The 26844-nt window shown below is 40.2% G+C and overlaps 1 protein-coding gene, 1 long non-coding RNA gene and 1 pseudogene across 25 annotated transcripts in view; 2 read left to right on the top strand and 1 right to left on the bottom strand.

The window, feature by feature from the left end:
• NFYA (nuclear transcription factor Y subunit alpha) overlaps positions 1–17950 on the top strand; it is a 29749-nt gene extending 11799 nt beyond the window's left edge. For 11 of the 13 annotated variants that reach the window (XM_038553991.1, XM_038553989.1, XM_038553987.1 and 8 more), the window contains 7 exons: positions 1291–1437; positions 7835–7966; positions 8199–8304; positions 9989–10155; positions 11272–11445; positions 12282–12383; positions 15120–17950. In XM_038553991.1, the coding sequence (XP_038409919.1) occupies positions 1291–1437; positions 7835–7966; positions 8199–8304; positions 9989–10155; positions 11272–11445; positions 12282–12383; positions 15120–15173 (882 nt within the window). In that variant the 3' untranslated portion in view covers positions 15174–17950. The remainder of the gene's footprint in view (positions 1–1290; positions 1438–7834; positions 7967–8198; positions 8305–9988; positions 10156–11271; positions 11446–12281; positions 12384–15119) is intronic. The other 2 variants (XM_038553995.1, XM_038553997.1) reach the window with 1 other exon arrangement.
• On the bottom strand, positions 11639–19824 carry LOC119874160. Its single transcript, XR_005367684.1, has 3 exons — positions 19667–19824; positions 16557–16848; positions 11639–11805 (listed from the first exon to the last, which is right to left on the bottom strand). It is a non-coding gene; the product is annotated as an uncharacterized LOC119874160 (long non-coding RNA).
• The window catches only part of LOC481790, a 47872-nt pseudogene continuing 40574 nt past the window's right edge, over positions 19547–26844 (top strand). For 4 of the 11 annotated variants that reach the window (XR_005367671.1, XR_005367672.1, XR_005367673.1 and 1 more), the window contains exons 1-4: positions 19549–19748; positions 20599–20703; positions 24137–24175; positions 24913–25056. The product of XR_005367671.1 is annotated as an adenylate cyclase 10, soluble pseudogene, transcript variant X1 (transcript). The other 7 variants (XR_005367679.1, XR_005367680.1, XR_005367681.1 and 4 more) reach the window with 5 other exon arrangements.

The raw sequence follows: 26844 nt of genomic DNA on the forward strand, positions 1-26844 counted from the left end.
AAAAAAAAAAAAAAAAAAATAATTTGATAAGGAAAGGAGAAAGCATGAGAGAATCAGATTGTAAAGTCCTTTAAAAAATAAAGTGGAATTTTTCAATGAACAGTTTATAAAACTTAGGATTTAAAAGTTCCTGAAGATTCTGATGCATTTGGTGGTGGTGGTGGTGGTACTGGTGAGGAGGGGGCCTTAATTTCTAATCTATCATCTAGGGAATATTGATCTTTTAACCAGTTACTGTTACTTGAACACGCTTTTCAATGGCATTAAGAATGAATATTTTAGCCCTATGAATATTCTTGTGTTCTGTTACAAATAATTCCTTGAGACAAAGACAGGATCTGGAAATGAAAGTTTTGGACTTGGAGCTATTCTTTTGAACATTCCATTTCATTTCTAACATGGTTTGTTTTTTTTGGCTTCCAGGGTTCATTCAATTTAGTGCTAGGTATTTTTATATTGGGACTCAAGATGTTATAGAGCATATATAATGCTCTGGCTTCTAGATTAAGCCATTTACTCATAGGAGCTTGGAAGTTGGGAGGTTTTTGGTACACTTGAGTGTACTCCCCAATTTATCACTATTTCTGCTAAAAACAAAACAACTATGCAGATATTGCAGGGTCCAGTGTGAGGAATTCCACCACAGAGTTTTAAAATTGACCAGAAGATATTTCTAGGACTTCTCTAGTGGGCTCTTGAAACAACCACAGGACTAGAATTCCCAGAGTGAAATGGAGGGCAAACGTTATATATTTCATTTATGCCTGAGAGACTATGGGGAGAAAGGGTCTTCTGCTTAAACTTCCAGAGCTGCTTGTTACCCAGCCTCCTGGAGTCATTGCTAGGTAGTTTGATTTATTCCTTCCAGGTTATTTAGAATTTGCACTCAACCACCATCACCACCATCAGCCCTCCCTCTCATTGCCTCCTCTCCAAGCTTCACAAGAAACTATTCCTGAATCTTAGTCTCAAAAAGCACATAGTCTGGATGTTTTGATTAAGTGCTTCTCATGGATTTAGCCTGTATTTGATGACAAATACCTTATATCTTCTGAGACCCTGGGTATATTTCATTATATCTGACCCTAAAGTATTCAACTTTGCATTTGGTCAAAGAGTGTTTTTGAAGAGGGTAACTTGAAAACAAGAACTTGAGACATATTTTCTTAGTTTCTCTTCTATCTTTTCCCGCTTTACGAAGGCAGCAGAATATTTCCAGTGATTATCTTTTGGGAAAAACCATTTTTGTATCTTACATTATTTCATTGTTTTTACTTTATTTCCTTCTAGGTCCAGGGGCAGCCATTAATGGTACAGGTCAGTGGAGGCCAGTTAATCACGTCAACTGGCCAACCTATCATGGTCCAAGCTGTCCCTGGTGGACAAGGTCAAACCATCATGCAAGTACCTGTGTCTGGGACTCAGGGTTTGCAGCAGGTGAGCAATGCAAAAAATGTTTAGACAATATCAGAATAGATGTCTGAAAGAAGAGCTTGTTCGAACTATTTGTTGATTTGACATTTAACTGCCACCCTACATTCACAATTAGACGATTTTCTACTTTTGTACTATCAGGGATAGAAAGCAGAACTGTACAGAAATTGGATGTCTCTGGTGTAAGGACTGAGATGTTGGGCATGATCTTGAGTCAGTATATAAAGAATGCAAAAAAATAAGAATCTAGTTTAATAGAAGTAATTCATTGCTTTGATCTTTGTTGGAACTTCTGGCAACTGAGGGAATTTACAGTGTGCTTTGGAAATTATTGTTTTTGGTTAGAAATGTTATCCTTTCATCTCTTTGCAAGTGATTTATAATTTGAATTATCTAGCAAGTAATGAACAAGAAAATACTTAAGTGCAAACCCATCACACACTTAGAGCAAAATGTATAACCCTTAAATACTTTAAGAGAACTAAAAAATGAATGGTATTTCTCTTTTGAAGTGAGGAAAAGAAAGGACAAAATAAGCAAAAAATAGGTTAAAATGAATGAAGTAGAAAATTAATAAAAATGTAGAAAGGGTAAATAAAAACTGATTCTGTAAACAGACCACTGAAGTAGCTAGGTAAATCTACGGGAAAGACCAAATCAGAAACAGAAAACAAAGGTAAACGAGACATGCAGCTTGGTGACATCAAAGTTTTAAAAACTAGAAGGATTGGGATCCCTGGGTGGCGCAGCAGTTTAGCGCCTGCCTTTGGCCCAGGGCGCGATCCTGGAGACCCGGGATCGAATCCCACGTCGGGCTCCCGATTCATGGAGCCTGCTTCTCCCTCTGCCTATGTCTCTGCTTCTCTCTCTCTCTCACTGTGTGCCTATCATAAATAAATAAAATAAAATTAAATTAAATTAAAAAAAAAACAACTAGAAGGATTTTTATTGAGTTTGTAAAAATTATAAAGAGTTTATATCCAGTGCTGGGGTGGGTGTAGAGAAAAGGAAACACTCATTATTATTGGTAATTTCAAATTCTGAAGGCATCTCACTATTAAATACATAAATATAAACCTTTGATACTTCTGCTCCACTTCTGAGAATCCATTGTGTAAGAAAAGCATCTGTGTACAGGGAAAAATGTACAGACCTTTATTGCAGCATTGTACTAGGTGTACTAGGAAAAAAAAAAAAAAAGGTACCCAACTGTCCATTCCATCAATAAGGATAAAGAAATGGTTGAATACATCATACTGCATATGTTCATATATGGAGCATTTTGTCCTTGTTAAAAAAGATGAAGTGTTTACCGGGTGGGTAGTCGATATTGAAGTATTTTTAGTGAAAAATAATTTGCACAGAAATATACTATGTGATTTCTGTAATGGATAGCTGAACACTCATGGGTATATATGTTTATGTGCACAGAAGTGAGGGCAAGGGAAAATTATTAACCTTTTAGTATATCTATATTTTAACAATTAAAATGATCACAATGATTTAATTTTTCTGGAGGAATTTAATGTAAGTTGAAAAAACCCAGCCACAATCACACTACTTGATAACTCTGAATTTTATATAAGTCCTTAATCATTTTATGTACACTTTGGGGGCATAATTATGCATATAGTTTTATGTGTTTGGTAGTGTTTTAGTTTGCTTTTATTAAAATTTAACTTACTTCCACATCATTTTCTTACCATTTTTAATCCCTTCATAATGATCAACCAATTTGATGAATCAGAATTTATAATTTACAGAGTAATTGTAAATTACTGGGATTTTTTGTACTGAGATTTTTTGTCTGTTTTGCTTTATTTTTAGTTTTTTGCTCTGATAGGTAAGGTTACCATAACTGTATTTGAGTGTGATTGCCTTATTTTTCAGTTGAATTCTTAGAGTAATTTCTTTGGAGTGAGGGGATTGTTTGAGTAAAGGGTAAGATCATTTTTAAGGCCGTTGGCATATTTTTGCCAAGATAGAGTTGTAGTTAGGATTAAAAATAGTTTCCACATTGCTCCATGCATAAATGTATGAGGCTTTAAATATATTTTGTGTGTGTGCTTGCTGCAGTGTTGTACTGCTGTTTCATTTCTGTCCCTTTTGTTGCCTCCTCTCCAGTCCCTTGCCACACCTTCCCCTCCACTGTTGAATAGAAACAGTGTGTTATAACGCTAGCAACAGTGTACTGTGAGTGTAGTGACCTGACTTTGATTCCCAAGTCTGCCATTAAACAAGATTTCTGATCCTGGCCAAGTCATTTGATTATCTGTGTTCTCATCCAAAAATGAAGTTTTTATATCAAGTAATGTTTAGGGTTCATTCCAGCTCTAAATTCTTTGATTTTATGGGGAGGTTTTTTTGGTCTTTAGGAGACTTTGAAAGGGTTATTTCTTTCATTCCCTTCCCTCCAAGTAGGACTGTAACTAATCAAACCATGCTGAAGAGATTCTTTTCTGTTAATATGTATAAAGCTCTAGGTATGAATCCATTGCATCCTTTAAAATGTTTAAGGTTGGGGATCCCTGGGTGCCGCAGCGGTTTGGCGCCTGCCTTTGGCCCAGGGCGCAATCCTGGAGACCCAGGATCGAATCCCAAGTCGGGCTCCCGGTGCATGGAGCCTGCTTCTCCCTCTGCCTGTGTCTCTGCCTCTCTCTCTCTCTCTCTCTCTGTGTGACTATCATAAATAAATAAAAATTTAAAAAAAAAATGTTTAAGGTTTCAATCCCTTTTTTACTAGAAGTTGCTTCTCATCAGTGTTTTTTTTATCAGTGTTTTTTGAATAACCATTTCTTTTAGAAGAGTACTCCTTAACCTGTTTTTTGTTTTGTTTTGTTTTGTTTTGTTTTTATTGCATGCTCTATATTAGAATTCCACTGAAATCTGTATCCCCGTAGAAAAGGTACAGGTGTCCAGATATATGCTAAATCTGTGTATAACTTTAGGTTAAGGTCCCTGGCTTAATACAGACAGGGGAACCAAAGTATAGAGTGAAGAAATAAATCCAGGAATATTGAAAGTTGATATATAACAAAAATAGTATGAAATATCAGGGAAGAAGTTGTCTAAGAATGACATAGAAAAAGAAAACATGGTTTTCTCATACTCATACTATATACTCATATACTTGGTAGATTTGCAGGTTTAAATGTAAAAAAGCATACTTAGAAACTTAGATTTTAGGGGTACCTGGGTGGCTCAGTGGTTGAGTGTCTGCCTTTGTCTCAGGTTATGATCCTGGGGTCCTGGGATCGAGTCCTGCATTAGGCTCCCTGTAGGAAGCCTGCTTCTCCTTCTGCCTATTTCTCTGCCTTTCTTTCCGTGTCTCATGAAATAAATAAAATCTTTAAAAAAAAAAACAAACTTTGATTTTATTTACAGGAGAATTTTGTTTATGTCATAGGGTATAAAAGGATTTTTTTAAAGATATAAAGACCAAATTGATGTGACTTTTTTAAAATAAAAATTTGTATATATCAAAATATAAATAAAAGACAAGGTACAGATATGCAGAAGGTATTTTTTTAACACACATAACTTGGATTGTATCCAAAATACTTGAAAAATATTTATGTATTGATACAAAAATAATAATCTAGTAGAAAAATGGGCAAAGAATATGAATAGATGGAAAAGGAAACCCTAATGACTAATAATAGGTATTCTTTGCTGTTTGAAACCCAGATAGGAATTAGATTCAGATAACTAAATAAATTTGTTCACTTATTTTTGTATTAGCCACTATCTAAATGTCAACCATGAGGCAAGTATTTGGAAAAAGTAGTCAAGACCCAGGTAGAGGATTCTGGGGAGATGGCAGAACAAGACATACCAGGAATCTGTCTCCCCACCTACCCAGTAATTGCATTGGCAAAATCTGTCTGACATAAACTATTTGGGGACTCTGGAGTCTATTGAAAGCTTTTTACTTCTAGGAGAAAGCATAGACTTCTGTTGAAGGTAATTTCAGTAAGTTTGAGCACTTAGCACAATAGCAGCTACCTAGCACCCTAGCAGGCAGTTGCATGCAGGTCTTTTTTTTTTTTTTTTTAAGATTTTATTTATTTATTCATGAGAGACAGAGAGAGAGAGAGAGGCAGAGACACAGGCAGAGGGAGATGCAGGCCCCATGCAGAGAGCCCGATGTGGAACTCTGTCCCGGGTCTCCAGGATCACGCCCTGGGCCGAAGGCGGTGCTAAACCGCTGAGCCACCCAGCCTGCCGGCATGCAGGTCTTAAAGCAGCTTATGTGGGCAGCTAATAGGAGCCAGGGTGAGCAAAATGGACCTATCCTCCAAAATCAGGGATCACTGATGGCTGCTTCTGATTGAAGGTGCAGGCGAAGGAGGCAGGCAGCCTGTGTCATCCATCATCACACTTCCCACGCTGTTGTAAGTCCCTCTCCCTCCAGCAGAAGTGATGGACTCCTAGAGAATTATAAAAAGCCAACAGCCTTCCCTGCCCCCTTCTTTTTTCTCTTTTTCACCCTTTGAGAGCCAACACCCTTCTCAAAAGAAGCTGAATATATGGGAAAATCAGAAAAGGACTGCACATTCTTGGGGACAGACAGGCACAGAAAAGACATGAGAAAGTCTTACCTTTATGCCTTAGTCTGATTTTTTTGGCACAGAGACTGCCTGCAACAGTCAAAACAATAACTAAACCTTGGGAAGGGCAAGAATCTGATTGTCACAACTATAACATTTTTTGACTTAATACGCAGTTTCCAACAAAAATTGTAAGGCATATGAAGAAACAGGAAAGTATGGCCCATTCAGAGGAAAAAATTAATCAATAGAGGCTATCCTTAAAAAGATTTGCTGTTTAAAAAAAAAAAGATTTGCTAAGATAAGCACTTTAAAAATAACTGTCCTGAAGATGCTCAACTACAAGAAGATGTTGAAAAAGTCAGGAAAGCAGTGTAGGAACAAAATGGAAATATCAATAAAGAGATAGGAAACCTGAAAAGAAACTGTGGCACTGATAAGCACACTAATGGAAATGAAAAATTTACTAGAGTCAGGGCAAATTTGAGCAGATAGGAGAAAGAATCCACGAATTTGAAGATAAGGCAATGGAATTGATTGGGTCTGAGGAACAGAAAGAAAAAACTTTGGAAAAAAGTGAACAGAGCCTAAGGAAACTGAGTTCACTATCAAGTGTGTCAATAGATGCACTGTGGGAGTCTCAGAAGAGAAAGAGAACGGGGCAGGGAGAATGTTTGAAGAAATAATGGCTGAAGATTTCCCAAATTTGATGGAAAGACATTAGGATGAACTCAGAGACCCACAGCAAGACACATTATCATCAAACTTAAAAGCCATACATGGAGAACCATGAAAGCAAGAGAGTAGTGACTTGTCACCTACAGGGGATACTCAATAAGATTTTTAGCAGATTTATTATCAGAAACTTTGGAGGCCAGAAGGCAGTGGGCTAATATATTCAGTAGATTGATCATATGTCAGGTCACAGAGTAAGTCTCAAACTGCATACAAAGTATCTTCTCTGCTCACAGTGGGATGAAGTTAGAAATCAACAATAGAAATAAAAGTGGAAAATTAACAAATCTGTGGAAATAATCAGTGGATCAAAGGAGAAATTACATGAGAAATTAGAAAATATGAATGAAAACAAAGACCAAACATTACCAAAACTAATAGGACATTGCAAAAACAGTGTTGAGGGGGAAGTTGATGGCTGTAAGTGCTTACATTAAAAAATAAGAAAGATTGACAACCCACAACTTAACCTGGAGACTTAGGGAATAGAAAAAGACTGAATTAAGGCCAAAGCTGGCCAAAAGAAGGGGGAAAAATGAAATAGTAGAAAAACAATAGAGAAAATAAAAATAAAAGTTCTTTGAAAATAATAAAATTGACAAATCTCTAGTGTTAGAAACTAAAAAAGAGTCTCATGCCAGCATGGTTATATATCATCTTTTTTATTTTTTTTTATTTTTTTTTTTTTAATTTTTATTTATTTATGATAGTCACACAGAGAGAGAGAGGCAGAGACACAGGCAGAGGGAGAAGCAGGCTCCATGCACCGGGAGCCCGACGTGGGATTTGATCCCGGGTCTCCAGGATCGCACCCTGGGCCAAAGGCAGGCGCCAAACCGCTGAGCCACCCAGGGATCCCTATATATCATCTTTTTTAAAACTGACTTTGATTCCTTAAATCATCCTGTATCTAGGCAGCAGCTAAAATTCCCCCATTGTTTTGTAGATGAAAAACCACTTATGTCTAATTTATAATAGAGAGCAGAATGAGATTATTTTTTTTCCTCTTCAGAGCCTTTCTTGTTTTCTAAAGGAATTTGGGTAACTAAGATTCCAGGACCGAAAGAAACCAGTGCCAGCAGGGTACTAACCTTTCTCTGTGTTCTCTTGCACAGATACAATTGGTCCCACCTGGACAGATTCAGATCCAGGGTGGGCAGGCTGTGCAGGTGCAGGGCCAGCAGGGTCAGACCCAGCAGATCATCATCCAGCAACCCCAGACAGCAGTCACTGCTGGCCAGACCCAGGTAATTCCTTATCTCTGTCAACACAAGAGCACTGTCAGCTGATTTGGAAGGGTCAGACAGCTGAGCCAAATACTTCCCAGGTAGTAGAAATAGGGAAAGAAAATATCAAAAATGTTATTGTTGTTATTGTTGTTGTTTTCTTAAAAAGAAGGGTCCTTTAAAAAAAAAAAAAGAAGGGGTCCTTTGTGGTAGCTTTGGAGTCTATTAAATTGTCATGATCTATTTCCTTCAGACACAGCAGCAGATTGCTGTCCAGGGACAGCAGGTGGCACAGACCGCTGAAGGGCAGACTATTGTCTATCAGCCAGTTAATGCAGACGGCACCATTCTACAGCAAGGTAAGTGTGCCTGTCCATTTCTGTAGGACTTTGAGGGGCACCTCTTTTATCCTTGGAGCAAATGACTGCTTCAGAAATACTGTGGTTACCTCTGCACAACATACTTTTAAACAAAATCTTTTTAAATCTTCATTGATTGTTTTGTTGTCATTCATACGTGACCAGTATTGGTAACATTTGTTAGGCATACCTACAGTGGTTGTGAAAAGGCTGGTCCTAGAGATTTATTTAAGCTTTTGAGCCTTTCTGGGGGAAAAATATTTAGAAATAGAAGATTGGAAATAGTTTTATTATTGGTATTATTGGTAGTGGAAGAGAGAGATCAAAGTCAAATTGGCATTTAGTCTCATTGCTACTTACAGATTTTTTTTTTCTTCTGTTTTTTTTTTCTTGTCCACTTTATTATTAATTTTTGCCCAAAAGACTTCTTATGTTCCTACTATGTATGCAGCACTTCACTAAGAAAGAAATTTTCTTCTCAGCCTCTAATCTATTACGAGAGATATATATGTGACCAAATAAATGCAGTGCAGAGCCTTTATAGAGGTGTGTTCTAGAAATAGATAATGCATAAATATAGGAGCAATGAAATCTGACTTGGGAGGAGAATGGACTTCAGAGAAGAGGAGGTGGCTCAAACTGAACTTGAGAGCTTTTGGAAGCATCTGTCAGAAAACTAAATTGGGAAAGGACATCTCAGAGTAGGAGTAAAAGTTTTACTTATGAGGGGTACCTGGGTGGCTGAGTCAGTTGGCTCAGGTCATGAGATCAAGCCCTACATTGGGCTCCAAGCTGGGCGTGGAACCTGCTTAGGATTCTTTCTTGCCCACTCCTCACCCCCACTTACATACACACCTGCTCTCTCAAAAAAAAAGAAAAAAGAAAAAAAGTTGACTTCTGATTAAAATTAGCAGTATACAAGCTCCAGTGAGTACAGTAAGTGTGTGCTCCTGTGATTCAGGAGGAGGCTTGAACTGGATTGAGCCCAGGCAGGGGCTCAAACCAAAGTGTTTAGTTGAATTTTAAATTTTCTTTTTTTTTTCTTTTTCTTTTTTTTTTTTTTTTTAAGATTTATTTATTCATGATAGAGAGAGAGAGAGGCAGAGACACAGGCAGAGGGAAAAGCAGGCTCCATGCTGGGAGCCTGACGGGGGACTCAATCCCAGGACCCCAGGATCACGCCCTGGGCCAAAGGCAGGTGCCAAACCGCTGAGCCACCCAGGGATCCCCTTAAATTTTATTTCTACAACAGTTTGAGGCATTACCAATTTAGGATAAATAAATTATATATTTATGATATTTATAAAACTTTCATCCTCAACAGATTATTCCTGTAAATAAGAACAGTGGGTACAGCTGAAGTCAGATTGACCCTTAGAAGTGGAGGCCTCCAAACTTTCTCACCAGCCATTGAAAGCTATTATTGGGATACCCAGGGAGGTATCCACTTCAAGGATAATTTTATCAGATCTGGAACCCAGATAGTGAATAGAAAATCAAAGATAGTGATTACTTGGATTACATGCAGCAAACCAGGCAGAGAGTAGGAGAGGCTCTCCCTTTGTGCTGTTTAGTATGCTTTTCCAGGGTAAATAAGTGTGTGCCAGATAGAAGAGGGACTAACTGTGTTCCCTTCTTTCTGTGTACCTGTTTTTTGTTTGTTTTATGTTTTATTTTCTTAAAGTTACAGTCCCTGTTTCAGGCATGATCACCATCCCAGCAGCCAGTTTGGCAGGAGCACAGATTGTTCAGACAGGAGCCAACACCAACACAACCAGCAGTGGGCAGGGGACTGTCACTGTGACACTACCAGTGGCAGGCAATGTGGTCAATTCAGGAGGGATGGTCATGGTAAGAAAATGCATTCTTCACCTTACCACTCTCTGTCATTTATCTTTCTGTATATTTCTTTGTCATTGAATATTTTTTTGGACTTGCAACTTGATGTCTTTCATAAAGCTTATTGAAAATGCTGACCCCTTGGGATCAAATTGATCCTTAAGGCACTTACAGAGGTCTGCTTTTGCAAGAAACATTACATTGAACTATATAATTCATTCTGAGCACCTACTATGTGCTGGGGACTATTCTAGGTGCTAGAGATACAGCAGAGGATAAACAGAAATACCTGCTTTTGAATAATTTTATTCAGAATTCAAATAATGAAGACATAGACTACTAATCTTTGGGAAATGGGAAATAAATTGCCCACAGTGAGTGAAATAAGAAGCTCAAAATTAGATAGCAATCAATAAAGAAACCAAAAAAAATGTATGCTACAAAGACATTGGGAAAATAGGGAAGGAGAGATGAGTAGTGGTGTGAGCAGAGGCCAAGTCCTCCTGTCCAAATTGGATGTCAGTGCACAGTACCTAAAATGAGTAAATTAAGGACAAGTAATAGAAGCCTGCGCACAGAGGTGGAGGAAGCTACCAGAAGAAAACAACATCCATTCAACACATCATAGTTGGGAAGGGAATGGGGCTTGGGAACCTGTTACTGATTTCCTCTTACATTTAGTATGGTGTTTTTAGTTTTAGTTTGTTTAGAAAAATTAGGATTGAATCAGTAAGTAGTTAATTAAATTATGTAACCATAAGCATTTGGGTCAATCTCTGCCAACCTACCTTTGTACTGTTTCATTATTTATAATTACTCTTCCTGACCATTAGATGGCAGCAGACTTTCCTAGAAATGGAGCCATACATAGGTGGACCAGAATTTGGACATGGTTGTGACATTCGTCAGTGGGGCTCCTTGGCTCCCTATGACAAAATCTTCTGGAATGTTGGTTTAAAATGCAGACCTTGAGTGTTAATGTTCTCCAGGAATCTGCATTTAACTAAGTATTCTATAAAAGCTACTCTTTGTAGCATTTAGAAAAAAATAATTTAATAGGGGCCAAGAAAGAGTTTCCTTTGTCTTATATGCCACTATTTAATAACCTGTGGTTTTCTCTTCACACAGATGGTGCCTGGTGCTGGCTCTGTACCTGCTATCCAAAGAATTCCTCTCCCTGGGGCAGAGATGCTCGAAGAAGAGCCTCTCTATGTGAATGCCAAACAGTACCACCGTATACTAAAGAGGAGGCAAGCCCGGGCTAAACTAGAGGCGGAAGGGAAAATTCCAAAGGAAAGAAGGGTGTGTATAACAACTGAAAGAAGAAAGAGAAAGGGCAGGGACGTACTTTTGAAATTACCTTTTATATGGTTTGTCTCCTTGAGCACCTTCCAAACAAATGAAAGTAAATAGAAGTTATCTTTTGTTAAAGTTAGCATTTGTCATCATTCCGTGTGGCCGCAGCTACAATAACAAAACCGTAACAGTGGCTTCAAAAAGAGTTTATTTTTTTTCTTACATAAAAAAAGTCTGGAGAGAGATTGTCCTGGGCTGGTAGTCCATTTCCACGGTCAGTTCTTATGATCCTCTCTCCTCTGGTGTCACTATTCTGATGGCCTTAGTATGCTAGTTACAGTCCAGGATGATGGGTTGGGTTCCAGCCTAGGAAGAAAGAGAACAAGAAGAGCATTCTTCCTCAAGGAAACTTTCATGAAGCTCTATAAATCTCATTAGCCAAAATTTTATTACATGGCCACTTACCTGCAGATGAGGCCAAGAAATGCAGGCTTTTGGTTTTTTGTTTGTGTGTTTTTTTTTTTTTTTTACTGAACTGCCATTTGCTCAACTAAAATTTGGTCTGTTACTGAAGCAAAGGAGAGGGGATAGAGAAGTATAGATAGTGATCGTTGCTACACCTTTGAGGAATCTTTATTATCCGTTTAGCACTTAGATCTTTATGGTAGTTAATACACAGTTCAGCTGCTGCCTATAGTTTACTCTTTTTCCATAATTCACAGTTATAATTGCCCCTGGTGGCTCTGATGATAGCTTCCCTGAACTTCAGAGAAGAGGATTTGTGCATGAGATAACCATGCTGGTTCCAACTAGTACCTTTATTTATTTCTCTGGTTTTTTAGAAATACCTGCATGAGTCTCGGCACCGTCACGCCATGGCTCGGAAGCGTGGTGAAGGTGGACGGTTTTTCTCTCCAAAGGAAAAGGATAGTCCCCATATGCAGGTGAGTATGATACATTTTATTCTTCTCTTCTTGCCTTGTATTTTCTTGGGAAGAGCATTCAGAGTCCTCTTCTTACTTTCACACCAGAGACTAATTACATTCTCTAGTTGAATGCAATGTTGTGTCTCTTAGATTCCTTTTGACCTTAAAGCACTATAGGTGTTCAGTCCAGTGGCCTTTTTTCTTCCTCATCTTTGCCAGTTGTTACTATTAATTCCTTCTTAGAGTTCTCACTTTTCTTTGTTTTAAAAGTTTTATGGTTTCTTTAGTATAATAGCATGACCAGCAGCGGCTAACACTTAACTGCTGTGTGCCAGCCATTACCATAAGCATTTTTTTTTTCATTGAATCTTTAGAGCAACCTCAAGCCCCATGAGGTGAGAATTCTTATTTCCATTTTTCAGTTGAATCTGAGGCTTAGAGAGGTTAAGTAGTTTGCCCAAGGTAAAAATAACTAATAAAATGGTGCACCTGAAATTTAAAGCCAGTGTAATTCCAGAATGTATTTGTAACTGCTGTTCTTCACTGATTCTTACATCTGATTCCGCTGATTATACTTATCAGCATTTCTGAATCAGTATTTCCAAAATAGAACTCTTGGTTTTTATTCTATTTTTTTATCCCTCAACCAGTCACTTATCTCAATGAGTGACCTGTCTATCCACCGAGTTGCTAAAGCTTGAATTGTTCAATTCTTGAAAAAGTCCTCTTGGTTTTACCTTTAGAATAAAATCTGAATCAGTTTTCATTTTTTCCCTTCCAACTGACATCAGCCTGGAAAAATCCTCTCTTCTTTTGCTTCAGTTTATGTAACAGCTGCCTATTGGTATCCTTTCTCCCATTCTTATGCTCCTGTCATCCATTCTGCACATCTTCCTGGGGTCTTCTTAAAATGTGTGTCATCTCACATCACCATCCTGCTTAAACCACTTCCATGCCTGCCATTTCCCACATGCACATAGACTAAAATCCCGAGTGCTTACCAATGGCCAAAAAGGCACTGGTGTGATCTAGCTCCTGCCTACCTCTGGCTTCATTTCCTCCTGCTCTTGGTCTTTATGCTGTTGCTGTACTGTTCATTGGTCTGTCTCCTGCCATAGGACCTTTGTCTTGAAAATAGCTAATCTCTAAAGCTTTTCACTTCCATCTTCTTGTGTGATTGGATCTTTTGTACCTTTCAGGTCTTGGTTTAAATCTGAGGCTAGAGCCAGGGTAGATCTCTTGCACCTCATTTTTTCATATCTTCCTTTTCTTCTTGAGCATCAAAATAGTCAACTTGTTTTATTTGTGTAATTGTGCAGTTGGTGCCTTCTTCACTAGACTGTTAGCTGTGTAGAGAGTAGAGAGTTGTTTTGTTCTCCATTGTATTGACTGGACTTAGCATAATGCCCAGTCCAGAACAAGCACTTGGTAAATGTTTGTTGAATTCTTAGATTCCTCTCATTTCCTGATACTTTATTCTGTGTGACCATTATATCTCACTTACACTGTTGTCAAATCAGTTTTTATAAGCTAGTGTTTTTTAAATCATGTTGGTTTTCATTTCTTACTGCATCAGATCCCAAGCTGTTTCTGTATGACATCCAAGCAGCTTGGCCTCCTCACCCCTTTCAGTGTCAGACTGGGAATCCTCAGTATTTCCACACATGAGCACAAATTCCTTTTTTAGTGCTATTCATTCCTACCTGTAGTCTGGGAGCCCCTGCTTTCTCATCATCTGTTCCGGCGGTATTTGGATCTAGAGTGCCATCTATGGATGTAATGCTAGGAACTCTCCTAATTCTGTGTGCTAGCAATAGGATTTTGATCAAGGTACTTGGCTTCCTTTGGCCTGAGTTCCTTCACCTGTGAAATAGGCTGCTGTTGTTGATACTTCATAGGACCATTGTGGGGATTTTGTGCAGTAAGCTACATTGGACACCTACGTAGCACATTATTATTTTGAGGCCTCAGTAAATGCTGGTTATTGTTCTTATTCATTGTTCAAGACCCCACTGCAGTCCTACCACCTCCAGAAATCTTTTAGCTTTTTCTTAGATCCCATCAGTTGAAACTTCAGAGCCTTGGTGTGGAGGAACTAAAGGCGGATATTGTGGAGTGTTGGAAAAAGTTTCAAAGGACTGATGCTTGTCTTAACACTGCAGGTTTTAAGTGGGAGGCAGCAGGCAGAATTTAGTGGAAAGAAGGTTAAATGGGAGCCAAGAGATTTGGGTGTTATTTCTTGCTGGGTTGCTGACTAACTTTTTTCACTCTAGTCCAGGCAAATCACTTTATCCATCTAGGCTTTGGATTTACCTACAAAATGAGTGCATTAAAATAAAGGCCAATGTCCTTTCCGGCCTAAATACTGAGTGCTTAGTATTTAAATATGATCAGAAAACCATCACACAAAAATAAAGCATGACATGATTTGTCTTGGCCACCTCAGGACCCTTAAACTTGAAAGGTAAAGTACAACACAGGGTTCTCTTAGGAAAGAGATACACTGTCAACTCTGGAGTGCTTGGAAATGGAATGCCAGGCTGGACTTAACAGTCCTTTTATGCAAAGGTTTGTTATTTCTTCTTTCCTTATGGAGCTGCATTTTAATCCATGTAGGTAGACTTAGATGCATTATTGGCCTTTGGTGTATTTAGCAAAATTGTATGTATTCCTCCTTGATGAGGAGGAGTTAGAGCCTTGAGTTCCCTATTACTTCTGCAGAGGATTTTAATCACTATTATTCTTTGTCTTTAGGATCCAAACCAAGCAGATGAAGAAGCAATGACACAGATCATCCGAGTGTCCTAACCCCAGGCCATGTGATGGAGCAGATCAAGGTCATGTTCCTCGCCACTGCTTCCCACTGTTCCAGGAAATTGATCACCTCTTCCGATGGGACACTGACGATTACGTGCTGCCCTTTTCTACAGGACAGAAACCACTTAGTTTTTAATAAGTGGCTCAGTATTATAATTGCAGCGATGTCTGGCAAATTGAAGTTGCAAGCCTTTGTCTCGCCCTTTCAGACAGGACCTATTTCAGACTGTTGATGACATTGACATTTCATGGATTAGGATGATGCAAGGGACCGGTGCACGTAAGTGCACACACAGCACTTATGTTGGCTTCTGAAGCCAGCCAGCCATCTTAGCAGGGGAGAATAACCTTCTCAACCAAGACTGCAATCAGGGAAGCCTACGCCCACTCCTTCCCATGGAATCTAAGCAGCATCTATCCTCTGATGGGGGATCTCAGGCTGACTCACTGGACACTTTGTATTCAGAGGTGGCTTCCAAGCAAGGCAGCTCCATCTCATGACATGGAAACAATAAATTCTCTGAGATACATTCATCTAATCTGTGGTAATAATAGGAATCTCTGTCTACCCAGATGATAGATTGTTATTTTTGGACTCCAGCCAAGAAAAAGCTAACTCTGGGGATAGATGACAAAAGACTCCAGCATTAAAAATAGAAATTGCTGAATCTCTCTTTTTTTAAAGCTTTGACAAGTTGTGGTCTGTTTGTCTGTCTGCTGACAGATCATCTGGACCATAGTTCTTGCTTCTGCTACTTTTAAAGACAATTTAGAGGGTACTGGACCTTTGAAACTGCCTTTCCTAAGTAGAAAACAAAACCATAGAACAACTTCTGTGCTGAAGTGCTGAGGACATTTGTAGTAACTCCTAAACAGAAAGCCAAACTAGAGGGGTTGTTTTGTTTTGTTTTGTTTTTTTAAGTAGGCTGCACACCCAGCGTGGAGTCCAGTGCAGGGCTTGAACTCACATCCCTGAGATCAAGACCTGAGCTGAGATCAAGAGTCAGATGCTCCACTGACTGAGTCACCCAGGTGCCCCTAGAGATTTTCAATCATAGGCTTTATGACACCATTTGTGGGGAAGAGAAGGGTTCACACATGTTTCAGTCTAGCAGGAGAAGAAAGTAGTATATATATATATATATATATATATATATATATATACACACACACACACACCCATGTTTGTCATGTAGCATGATTCTCCAATGGATGGATGCCTGGGATGGATCATTAAGATGAAAAGAATAATTTACATTTATACTTTAACCTTTTAACAAGCATGGACAGGGAGAAGTCTGAGAAGTGCTCTTTGACAGTTTCTGTCTGGAAAGCATTGTTCAATCACACTCTCCTGGACGTATTCCAACTCACCTCAAGTTTTAAGGAGAATGTGTTGGCTTCTCTCCTGCAGCACTTTGTTCTGTGCTGGACCCAGAGAGCGAACATTCGCTTTCTTCCCCTGGCAGCTGATTCTTCGGTGCCAGTTTCCATGTTTTCCCTTTTCTACATAGGCCTTGTACAGCAGAAAGGTTTTTACATTGCATCCATGTTCTGGGGATAAGCTGCTGGTTGGTAATGGTGATGCCTGCAGGGTCAAGCATTGGGCCACAGTTCCCAGGATGGACTGTGCCTCGGAAATCTCTCTCTTTGCTGGATGTTGAAGCTGGGGGAATAAAGATATTTCAAAAAGAGTTGCTTCCTTCTCTAGAAACAAGGAAGATGTAATTCTTTTGAAGATCACTTGGGTTTGATTTAAATACCAGGAGTAAGGATTGGCACTTTGTGTGATTTCACTTTCATCATATTAAGAGGGAAAAGAAAATAAACCCTCTGAAGAAAATATCACAAAGGGAAATAATAGTAATGATAGAAACAGGTACAGAGCTTTGCAAAGAAAGCAAGAAGTGAAGTATTTCCCTAGTCCTTGGTATCATCTGTCCTATCTTTTAGATGTCAGGAGAGGCCAACCCTTCAGTAGGCTCACTAGAAATTTCTGGCTCTTTAAGTTTCAGACACTGGCTTTATTCAGTAGGGCCCAAGTTTTTTGGATGATAGTTCACTAAAAACAATGAGAAATTTCTATCCCTTGGTGTGTTTAGGAGTCTCTAAGATGCAGAGCTCAGAAAGAAAGTTCTCAGATCTAAGCCAACAGCAGTTCTAAAATGCTATTTATTTGTGTCTGTAAGTTTGTACATAGTAATATCAACCTCATATTGTTGCAGGTGTTTTTTTTTTTTTCCATAAGTTTTGAGTTGTGTTTTGTTTGAAATGAAATGCTTCAGTTGTCATTTTGTCACTGCATTTCAGATAGCTCATGGCCCTTTTATTTGGCCATTTTAGCACACCATAATAACCCACAAAGTGGGGGGTTTGAGATTTGGACTTTTTCTTTGTTACTAGAAGTTCTTTTATTTGTCCTTGTGACTGTAGTGATGACATCATAGATGCAGAAAGAGTGAATGGATGAGTGAATAATTGGTTCAATGCATAGTTACTTCACTTCCTGAGTGCTCTTTTTGACAAGATAATTGTAAATGTATATATTTTAATTGCACTGGTACATTGAACATGTCAGTGTCTATACCACTGGACCAACAGAGCTTTTTCTGGCTGTTGGGTGCCTGATAATAATGTCTTGATTTTCCTTTGGGACTCAACAATATAGGTTTTTCTCCCAGCAGTAGGGGGAGTACAAATGACAGATCATTGATGTCACTGCAATTGTTATTTTTTAAAATAAATTTGTAAAAATAACTAAAAAATGATTTGAATTTTGACATTCCTTGGGTTCTAGGTTGTGTTTATAATACTGAAATCATGATCTTTGTAGACAGACATGGGACCACTGTAGACAAGAGTGTCAAACTTGTAGTGTCCAGGCCTTCCAGTTGTATATTGCCCTTCCTGTCTTTTTCTTCCCTTTTGGCCCTCCACCCTACTGAGGAGGTATTTTGTCACCTGTGCACTGATCCTGTATATGGTCTCACTAGTGAAATGTTTACCAGAATTTGATAAAGTAATTCTACAAGCAAAATAAGCTTTTTAGTTATTGATGTAGAGAACAAAGGTCAAAGCAATAGAGAAAAAAAGTTAAAACTTCCTTACGACTTACAGTCCATTGACAAGCACTTGAGACAGGCAAAGTGACCTTCTTCTAGGAACTCAACTGCCTAGATATTAATACTTTGCTAAGGGAAAACGCAGCCTTAGTTTGACATTAGCCCAACCTCCAGGATCTTGTAAATCTCCTTTAACATATAAAAATTCCTTTAAACTGCTTTTATTGCTACTCCCCAAGATACACGTTGGCAATCATCCCCCAAGCATACGGCCCACTGATATACATCTGAAGGGTCTCATGACTTAGGATTTTGGTAGATGTAATAAATGGCCCCTCACGTTCCTGGAAACCTTGCTAACAAATTTCTTAGAGACTTGAACTATACCTAACACCCTCCCAACTTGATACAATCAGCGACTCCCCACAACCCCAGTGCAGCTCTTGCTCATGGTCCTGTTACTGTGCTTTAATAAACCACCTGTTCTGTACGAAAGACACCTCAAGAATTTGTTTTGGACTGTTCGCTCCCAAACCCTCACATTGTCACGTCAGTTATCACTGAAACAGCATCGATTGGATATTGTAAAACTAAAGACGGTGAAGCTGTGGTTTTTAGGTTTTGTTTTTATTTCTGCAGTACAAACACGGATACTTTCCTGATTGCTAAAAATCCACAACACACTCATCGTGTTACTAATGTGAATTCTCCCAACAATCTGAGCAACTGACGGGCAACCTTAGATAAGCCAATCATCACCACACAGGGAACCCGGAGCTGGAACTAGAGCAAAGCAACGCCAGGAGCATTCTCGGGAGACACCCTATAGACCCGTCCTGGCAGATGAAAGAAATAGAAGAAACTCCGTAACAGTTAAGGGACTGACCCGTAAATACCCTTAGCCTAAGGGTATTAAATTTAAAAACCATACTGAGGTTGCCTTTGTCAGATCTAATCGAACGCTGCCCTTAGAAATTCAGAGGTGAGCCAGCATTCCACCCCGGTGATAGAAGACCCGTCTCTTGGCACTATCTGAAATAATCTGTTTTATTGCAGAAGCATCTTCACGATTCCAAATTTTTAAGCGTCCTCTTGACTTTCGAAAACGCCTGCGCACCTGTCCCCCCCCCCCCCCCCCCCCCCCCCCCCCCCCCCCCAGCCTGCTCCCTCTCCCGGCCTGGGCACCCGCGCAGGCGGCGCGAGGCAGCTGGGGCGGGGCCCGCGGCCGAGGAGCCCCGCACTGATTGGTTGATGGGCGGGACCCGCCGGGGCCGTCGTTGCGGATTGGCTGCCACGCGGAGGACCCCCGTTTCCGGTAGCTTGGCGGGCAACCCCGCCGCCGCCATGGCGACCGGGGAGCAGCCCGCGGCAGCGCCGCCTCTGTGGCCCATGGAGGCCCGGTTGGCGGCGCTGCTTCCCGACCTGCTGGTGTTCAGGAAGCCCCGGGGACCGGAACCCGAGCTGGCCACAGCCCAGGGCGTCCTCCTCGGCGTTCACGTGATGGGTGAGGGGCGGTGCGTCGCTCTCCCGCCCCGCCCGAGGGGCCGTCGGGGCGGGGCTCCGGCGGTTACAGACGCGGCGGTTACAGACCCGGGCGGACGCCGCCGCCGCCGCCTCGGGAAGCCGGGAGGGGCCCTTTCGGAGCGCGAGGACGCCTACAGGGATCGTCTGGCGTAGCCCCGGAGTTCACTTGGGAAACGGAAGGAGACTCAGAAAAAGGCAGCGATTTCGCGGGGCCGCCCTGCAGGCCCTGAGCCCAAGTTTTCTCCCAGTTCGCATCCTGCTTCAGCCAGTTCCTCCCTCCCCCTCCACCCCCCCCCCCGCTCAATTAATTTCTTCTTTGGGTCCCTAAGTGTGTGCCCGCCGCGGCTCTAGAAATTAAGAGATCCGGCAGCTTCTTCGAGACTCACTCCCTTAAATATTGGTGGAGTTTGTGTCACGGATCCGAAGGCACCTGCCCCGGAGGAGCTCACCCTCCCGGGCCCTCCATGGAGCTCTCATCCATGCCCCCTCGTCACTGGTTTCTCCGTCCCTCCTTCCTCCCTTGGCCAGGGAGCTCCCGAGGGTACGGCAGAAACGGGGTGACTGGCTGGAGAGGAATGGGGTGCTTGTGGGTGACTCTTCCTGTGCAGCTCCTGGAAACGCAGGGGGGTGTGTGGGAGGGCTGGCTTTCTGGGCTCCCGGAGGAGGCAGCAGCCAGCCCGGCCCCAAGTACTAACGCTTGTTAAAGGGCGAGGACCTCGCTCACTCCTCCGGAGGACGTCTGCTTCTTTCCCCTGGCCCTGATGCGCGAAGTGGAACAGGGCCTGAAAGTCAGGATCCGCCGCTAACGCCATCTCTGTTTTGTCGGCTAGGGTTCACAGCACTAATGGACAGGTGCAGCCTGAGCTGCAAGTCGGAACGTGACATGGACAAACTGGCCCGCATCTTCAGCTGTTACATTAGTGACATCGTGGAGCGTGAGTGACCACTGTAGGGAAGCCAGGAGGCGTGGTGCCGGGCTTCCCCGAGCGAGCGTCTGTAACAACAGGAGGAGGCCTGGGCTACTTGAAAAGATACTAAAGGGTTACGCCTTCAGTGTTACTCATCTTTTGTTTCTTTTATTTCTTCTTACTGCTACCAACAGGCTAGGTTTTTGTTTTTGTTTTGTTTGCCTGTATCTGCCATTCTATCTGGTCTCACATCCTGAAGTGGACGCAGTGTTCAGAAAGGGGAGGCAACAAACTGATTGTAATTTTTACTTTGCATGTTTGGGTTTTATTTCAAAATAAAGTATTCCTCAGGTTGTCTCTTCTAAAAGTAACTCAGCGTGTGCCCGCCCCTATGTGTTCATAGACATCTTTCCAGTCTGTTATTTTATTTTGATCCTGTGAAGTAGGAATGAGTGTTTTCTTCATTTTTTCTGCCATGTGTTCAGCTTGTAGAAATTTGTCTAATCTGGGGAAGAAGAAAAAAAACAGCCCCTTACATGTGCAGTAAATGTTTTGAGAACATACTCTATGATATGTACTGTAAAAGGTTCAGAGTGTGCAAAAACATTTGCTCTTGAGGAGCTTCCACTTTAGTTAGACCCATCCAACAGAATTACTCTGGTCCTGAAACCTTTAGTACTTATGTCATAGTCCCTTCCCTCACTAACAGCACCCATACAATCATGTCTCTGATTCTGTCTCTGAATTCACCAGAATTCTTACTTTGTGGAATCCCCTTAAGGAACTTGTTTATTTGATTCACCCCTTAACCCCTTATAACCCAGTTATAAGAGGTCTTTAAATTTTTCCCATCAGGTTTAGATGAAAGGGAAAGAAATTATATATGTAATACAACACCAGGAACTGCTGGGTACTAGAAATACAGGCGAAAATAAGACACAATCCGCCCCCCCCCCAGGAGTTTCCACTAGATCCTTCCACTATCTCCAGTGGGAGATACAATAAGCAAACAAGAGAATTACAGATTATATATATATTTTACAAAGGAAACAAATAGGGTGTAATAGTAAAAAAGAATCGTAGAATGAGAAATTTTCTCTGTTAGGGTGATCATAGGAGGCTCCTCTCAAGTGTTTATGCTGAGACATAAAGGATGAGAGGAACATATTGTGAAGAGGGGTAAAGTATTTCAGGCAGAAAAATGCCAAGTGCAAAGCTTCTGAGACGGGAGGAAGCTTGGCTTGTTCTAGGAACTAAGACAACCAGTGTGGCGAATGTATAGCCAACAGGGAGAAGAGTGGCTTGAGGTGAGACTGGAGATCATCATACTCTGTAGGCCGTAAGGAGGTTGGGTTATATATTTTTGTTCAAAGGGAAACTGTTAAAAGGTTCTGGTAAGGGGATGATGTGATCTGATTTACATTTTTTAAAGCTCATTTTAACTGCCTCATGGAGATTGGATTATAGGGAGCTGATGGAGGGCAGGTGGTAAGAATGGAAGCTAGAAGAGGCAGTTGTAGCAGCTGTGGAGAGATGATGCTGATTTGCTCTAGGATAGTGGTTCTCAACCTTGGCAGCACAATAGATAACCACTCAGGAAGTTTTTAAAAATCCTGATGTCTAGGCTTTACTCCAGACCAATTAAATCAGAATACCTTGGGGTAGGCCCAGGGATAAGGATTTTTTTTCAGTTCCCAGGCTATTCCAATGTTGAAGTCAAGGTTACAGCCAAGATAGAAACCATTGGTCTAGAGATAAGACAGGAGAACCATAAGGAGATGAATGATTTGAAATGTGTTTTTCAGGATTTGCTGATATATTGACATCAGTAGGAAGTAGTGAGGAAAGCGACTCTCCCTCAAGATTTTTTTGACTTTCATAACTGACTTGGTGGTGGTGTCACTGAGATGGGCAAGATTGGGCTTTGAGAAAGAAAATAAAGGATTCTGAGTTTGAGATGTCAATAATTCACTCAAATGGAGAAATGAAATCAGTAGGTATGATTGAGGCTGGAGCTCAGAGAATAGACCCCTGTTAGAGACAGAAAGTGAGTTGATGGCCTAAAGATGTTACTTAAAGTTAGGAACTGATTGACTCTACACGAGAAGGGTGTAAGTAAAGAAAATGAGCCTAAGACTGAGGTTTGAGGGACTCCAGCATTGATTATGATTAGAGATAAAGAACCTACAAAAGAGACTGTAAAGCAGCCAGTTAGGTAGGATATTGTGGTGTTCTTGAAGCCGAAGGAGTAGCGTCTCTAGGAAAAGAAGGCTGAGGCTGGCCAGGTTCGATATGAAAGCTATAAAGTATCCCTGGGTGGCACAGCGGTTTGGCGCCTGCCTTTGGCCCAGGGCGCGATCCTGGAGACCCGGGATCGAATCCCACGTCGGGCTCCTGGTGCATGGAGCCTGCTTCTCCCTCTGCCTATGTCTCTGCCTCTCTCTCTCTCTCTCTCTCTCTCTCTCTCTCTCTCTGTGTGTGTGACTATCATAAATAAATTTTAAAAATTTTAAAAAAAGGTATAAAGTACAATGCTGTGAGAAAAATACTGAATTTAGTAAGGTGAATGCTGTTGATGATCTTGATAAATTTTGGTGAAGTGATGGAGTTGGAAGTCAGATTGGAGAAAGCAGAGAAGAGAATGGTAGAGAAAACAAGAGTGAATAGGTATAAAGTACAATGCTGTGAGAAAAATACTGAATTTAGTAAGGTGAATGCTGTTGATGATCTTGATAAATTTTGGTGAAGTGATGGAGTTGGAAGTCAGATTGGAGAAAGCAGAAAAGAGAATGGTAGAGAAAACAAGAGTGAATAGGAAATGAGGAACAAATTGTATATGGCCAACTCTTGAGAATGTTTTTGCTGGGTTGTAGCCTAAAAATGGAGTTAATAGCAAGAGAAGGTAGAGTCAAGAATAGGTAGTTTGACTTTGTGTTTTCTTTTTCTTTTTTAAGATATTAATGCAAATGATCCAGTAGAGAGGAGTTAAGGGTAGTGAAGTTCTTGAAAAGATGGGAGGGGCTAGGATCCAGAGCCTAGTGGAGTGTCTTTAAAGAGAACAGGAGTATGTCTTTCATTTTCAAAAAGATGGATATAGGGACTCCTGCATGGCTCAGTGGTTGAGGCCTGCCTTCGGCCCAGGGTGTGAGCCTGGAGTCACAGGATCGAGTCCCACATCGGGCTCCCTGCATGGAGCCTGCTTCTCCCTCTGCCTCTGTCTCTTTGTGTCTCTCATGAAGAGATACATAAAATCTTTTTTTTTTAAAGCTGGATATAGATATTGACAAATTTGGGGAGAAGCTAAAGGAAAGGAAAGAGTCTGAGCTTTGGAGGGAGCAAACAGACCAGAGAACATATGAGGGAAAACTCAGCAGGCCATTCTTTTGATCATACATATAATTCTTCCATGATCTAGTATGTCTTATTTTTTATGCATTTTCCTCTCTCTACTTGATTTCAGATGTGCTGTGTTTTGGGGGAGATATCCTAAATATCACAGGTATTTTTCAGTTTTTCTGAATATTTAAGAGACTATAGGTGAGGACGACTACATTTAGGTGGGATTTGGCTTATTTGCTTATTCAGTATTGTTTATTTAATATGTACCAGGCCCCAGGGAAACAAAGATAAAGACACAGTCATTGCCTCAAAGTTTTTCTCCATCTAATAGAAATACTTTGCTCATATTAAGTTCACATGTGCTTTACATTTTGCTTAATTGAATGGCAGAAAAATAAATGCCTATAAAGCACTTGTTTGCATGAGAAAACTAATGAGAAACCTAGTTCTGCTCTTAAGCAAAGCTATGTATAAGCTAGGGAGGAGTCAGATTGGAGAAAGAGAAGAGAACGGTAAAGAAAACAGTTATATGCCACAGAGTTGGACTCTTTTTAAATTTAAAATTAATTAATCCACCCTTGAAATTATATTTGAACATGAACCTACATTTTAATACCTCTTAGCTAGTGCCCCTCCCATTCTGTATACTGGTGGAGGAAAGATTATCAAAAATATTCTTAAATTTTGGGAACATTTCAGCTTCTATCTTGTCTTTTTTTTTTTTTATGATGAGTGGTTTTGAGGTTCTAAGGCAATTTTTTAACCAAGCATAATATACAGGGCCAAGGAACCTTGCCTGACACCTTGTATGTTATCTTCTGCATCACTGGGGGCTTTGTCCGGATCAGGTAAATCCAGATACCTGTCATCCTGTCAACCTGTCTTGTGTGTCTGCAGGGAATGTGCTCCTGGCACTCTGGACAGTGAAACAGAATCAACTCAGTGACATCATTACCTTGGTCGCAAAATGCAGTCTGGAGATACAGGAGAAATTTGGGATCTACCATACCAGAGAAGGCCAGGATCTGCAGCTAAAGATAGGTAGTTGCTACTAAAAGAGTGATCGATTAAAAAAAAAAAAACTAAAAAATTCAAAATATAAATGACAACCTGGAAAAAAAATATCTGCGACTTATACCATGCACACAAAGATTGAATATTAAAACACCTAGAAATCAATAAAAGACTAACATTTTAAGAGAAATGTGGGAAAGCACATGAATTAATAGCATATAGATAAAGAAATACATCTTTTTACATGTGAAAAGATGTTCAATTTCATAAGAAAAATGCCAAATGAAAGTACATTGAGATTATTTGTCACCTATAGATACCAAAAATTCAGATGCTGCACACACTGTTGATGAGGCAATGAGGAATAAACACCCATACATACTGCTGGTGGGAGTACAACTGCTGTTGAGCAGTACAACTTCTATGAAGAATAATTTTGGTAATCTCTGTTGAGATTCCAAACGCATTTATTCTTCAACCTAGCAGTCCCACTTCTGAATATTTATCCTACAGTTATACCTAAATATGTATGAAGTATTATAGGTACAAGATTATTGGTTGCAATATGGTTTGTAATTAAAGGTTGAAAATCTATAGGAGACTGGTTGAATAAACAATATGTCTACTCAATAAGATTTTCTGCAACTTAGTTTTTATTTTTATTTTTTTAAGATTTTATTTATTTATTCATGAGAGACACAGAGAGAGAGAGAGAGGCAGAGACACAGAGGGAGAAGCAGGCTCCATGCAAGGAGCCCGATGTGGGACTTGATCCTTGGTCTCCAGGATCAAGCCCTGGGCGGAAGGCAGCGCTAAACCACTGAGCCACCCAGGCTGCCTGATTTTCTGCAACTTAGAAAAAGAGATTCTGATATAACAATATCTTCAAAATATAACTGAGAAAAAGCAAGATGCAAAGCACTGTGTTTGGTATGCTACTTTTTATATAAAGATGAAAAAAGAATTTTTCTTATTCATGTTTGTATAAACACTGGAAAGATACATAAGAAGCTACTAAAAGTTATCTACTGGAGGAAAATGGTGTAGATAGATATATAGGTGAAATCAAGAATTTTTAAATTTTGTTTTAATTCCAGTATAATTAACATACAGTGTTATATTAGTTTAAGGTATACAATATAGTGATTCAACAATTTCATACATCACTCAGTGCTCTTCACAAGTGCCCTCCTTAAACCCCATTACCTATTTAATCCTTCCACCTCCACTCTGATAACCACCAGTTTGTTCTCTCTAGTTCAGTCTGTTTCTTGGTTTGGCTTTTTCCCTCTCTTTTTTCCCTGTGCTCATTTGTTTTGTTTCTTAAATTCCACATATGAGTGAAATCACATATTTGTCTTTCTCTGACTTATTCAACATTATACTCTTAACTCCATTCATGTTGCTGCAAGTGGCAAGATTTCATTGTTTTTATGGCTGAATAATATTCCATTGTATACATATATATCCTATCTTCTTTATCCATTCATCTATCAATGGACACTTGGACTGCTTCCATAGTTTGGCTATTGTAAATAATGCTGCTATAAACATAGGGGAGCATGTATCCCTTTGAGGTAGTGTTTTTGTATTTTTTGTAGTAATCACACTATGCCAGATTATAGGGTAGTTCTCTTTTTAGCTTTTTGAGGAAACTCCATACTATTTTCCACAGTGGCTGCACCAGTTTGTATTTGTTCCCACCAACAGTGCAAGAAGTTTCCTCTTTCCACATCCTCCCCAACACTTGTTTTCTTGTGTTTTTGATTTTAGCCATTCTGACAGGTGTGAAGTAATATCTCATTGTAGTTTTTT

The sequence above is a fragment of the Canis lupus genome, chromosome 12, assembly GCF_011100685.1.
Source record: "Canis lupus familiaris isolate Mischka breed German Shepherd chromosome 12, alternate assembly UU_Cfam_GSD_1.0, whole genome shotgun sequence".
NCBI lineage: Eukaryota > Metazoa > Chordata > Mammalia > Carnivora > Canidae > Canis > Canis lupus.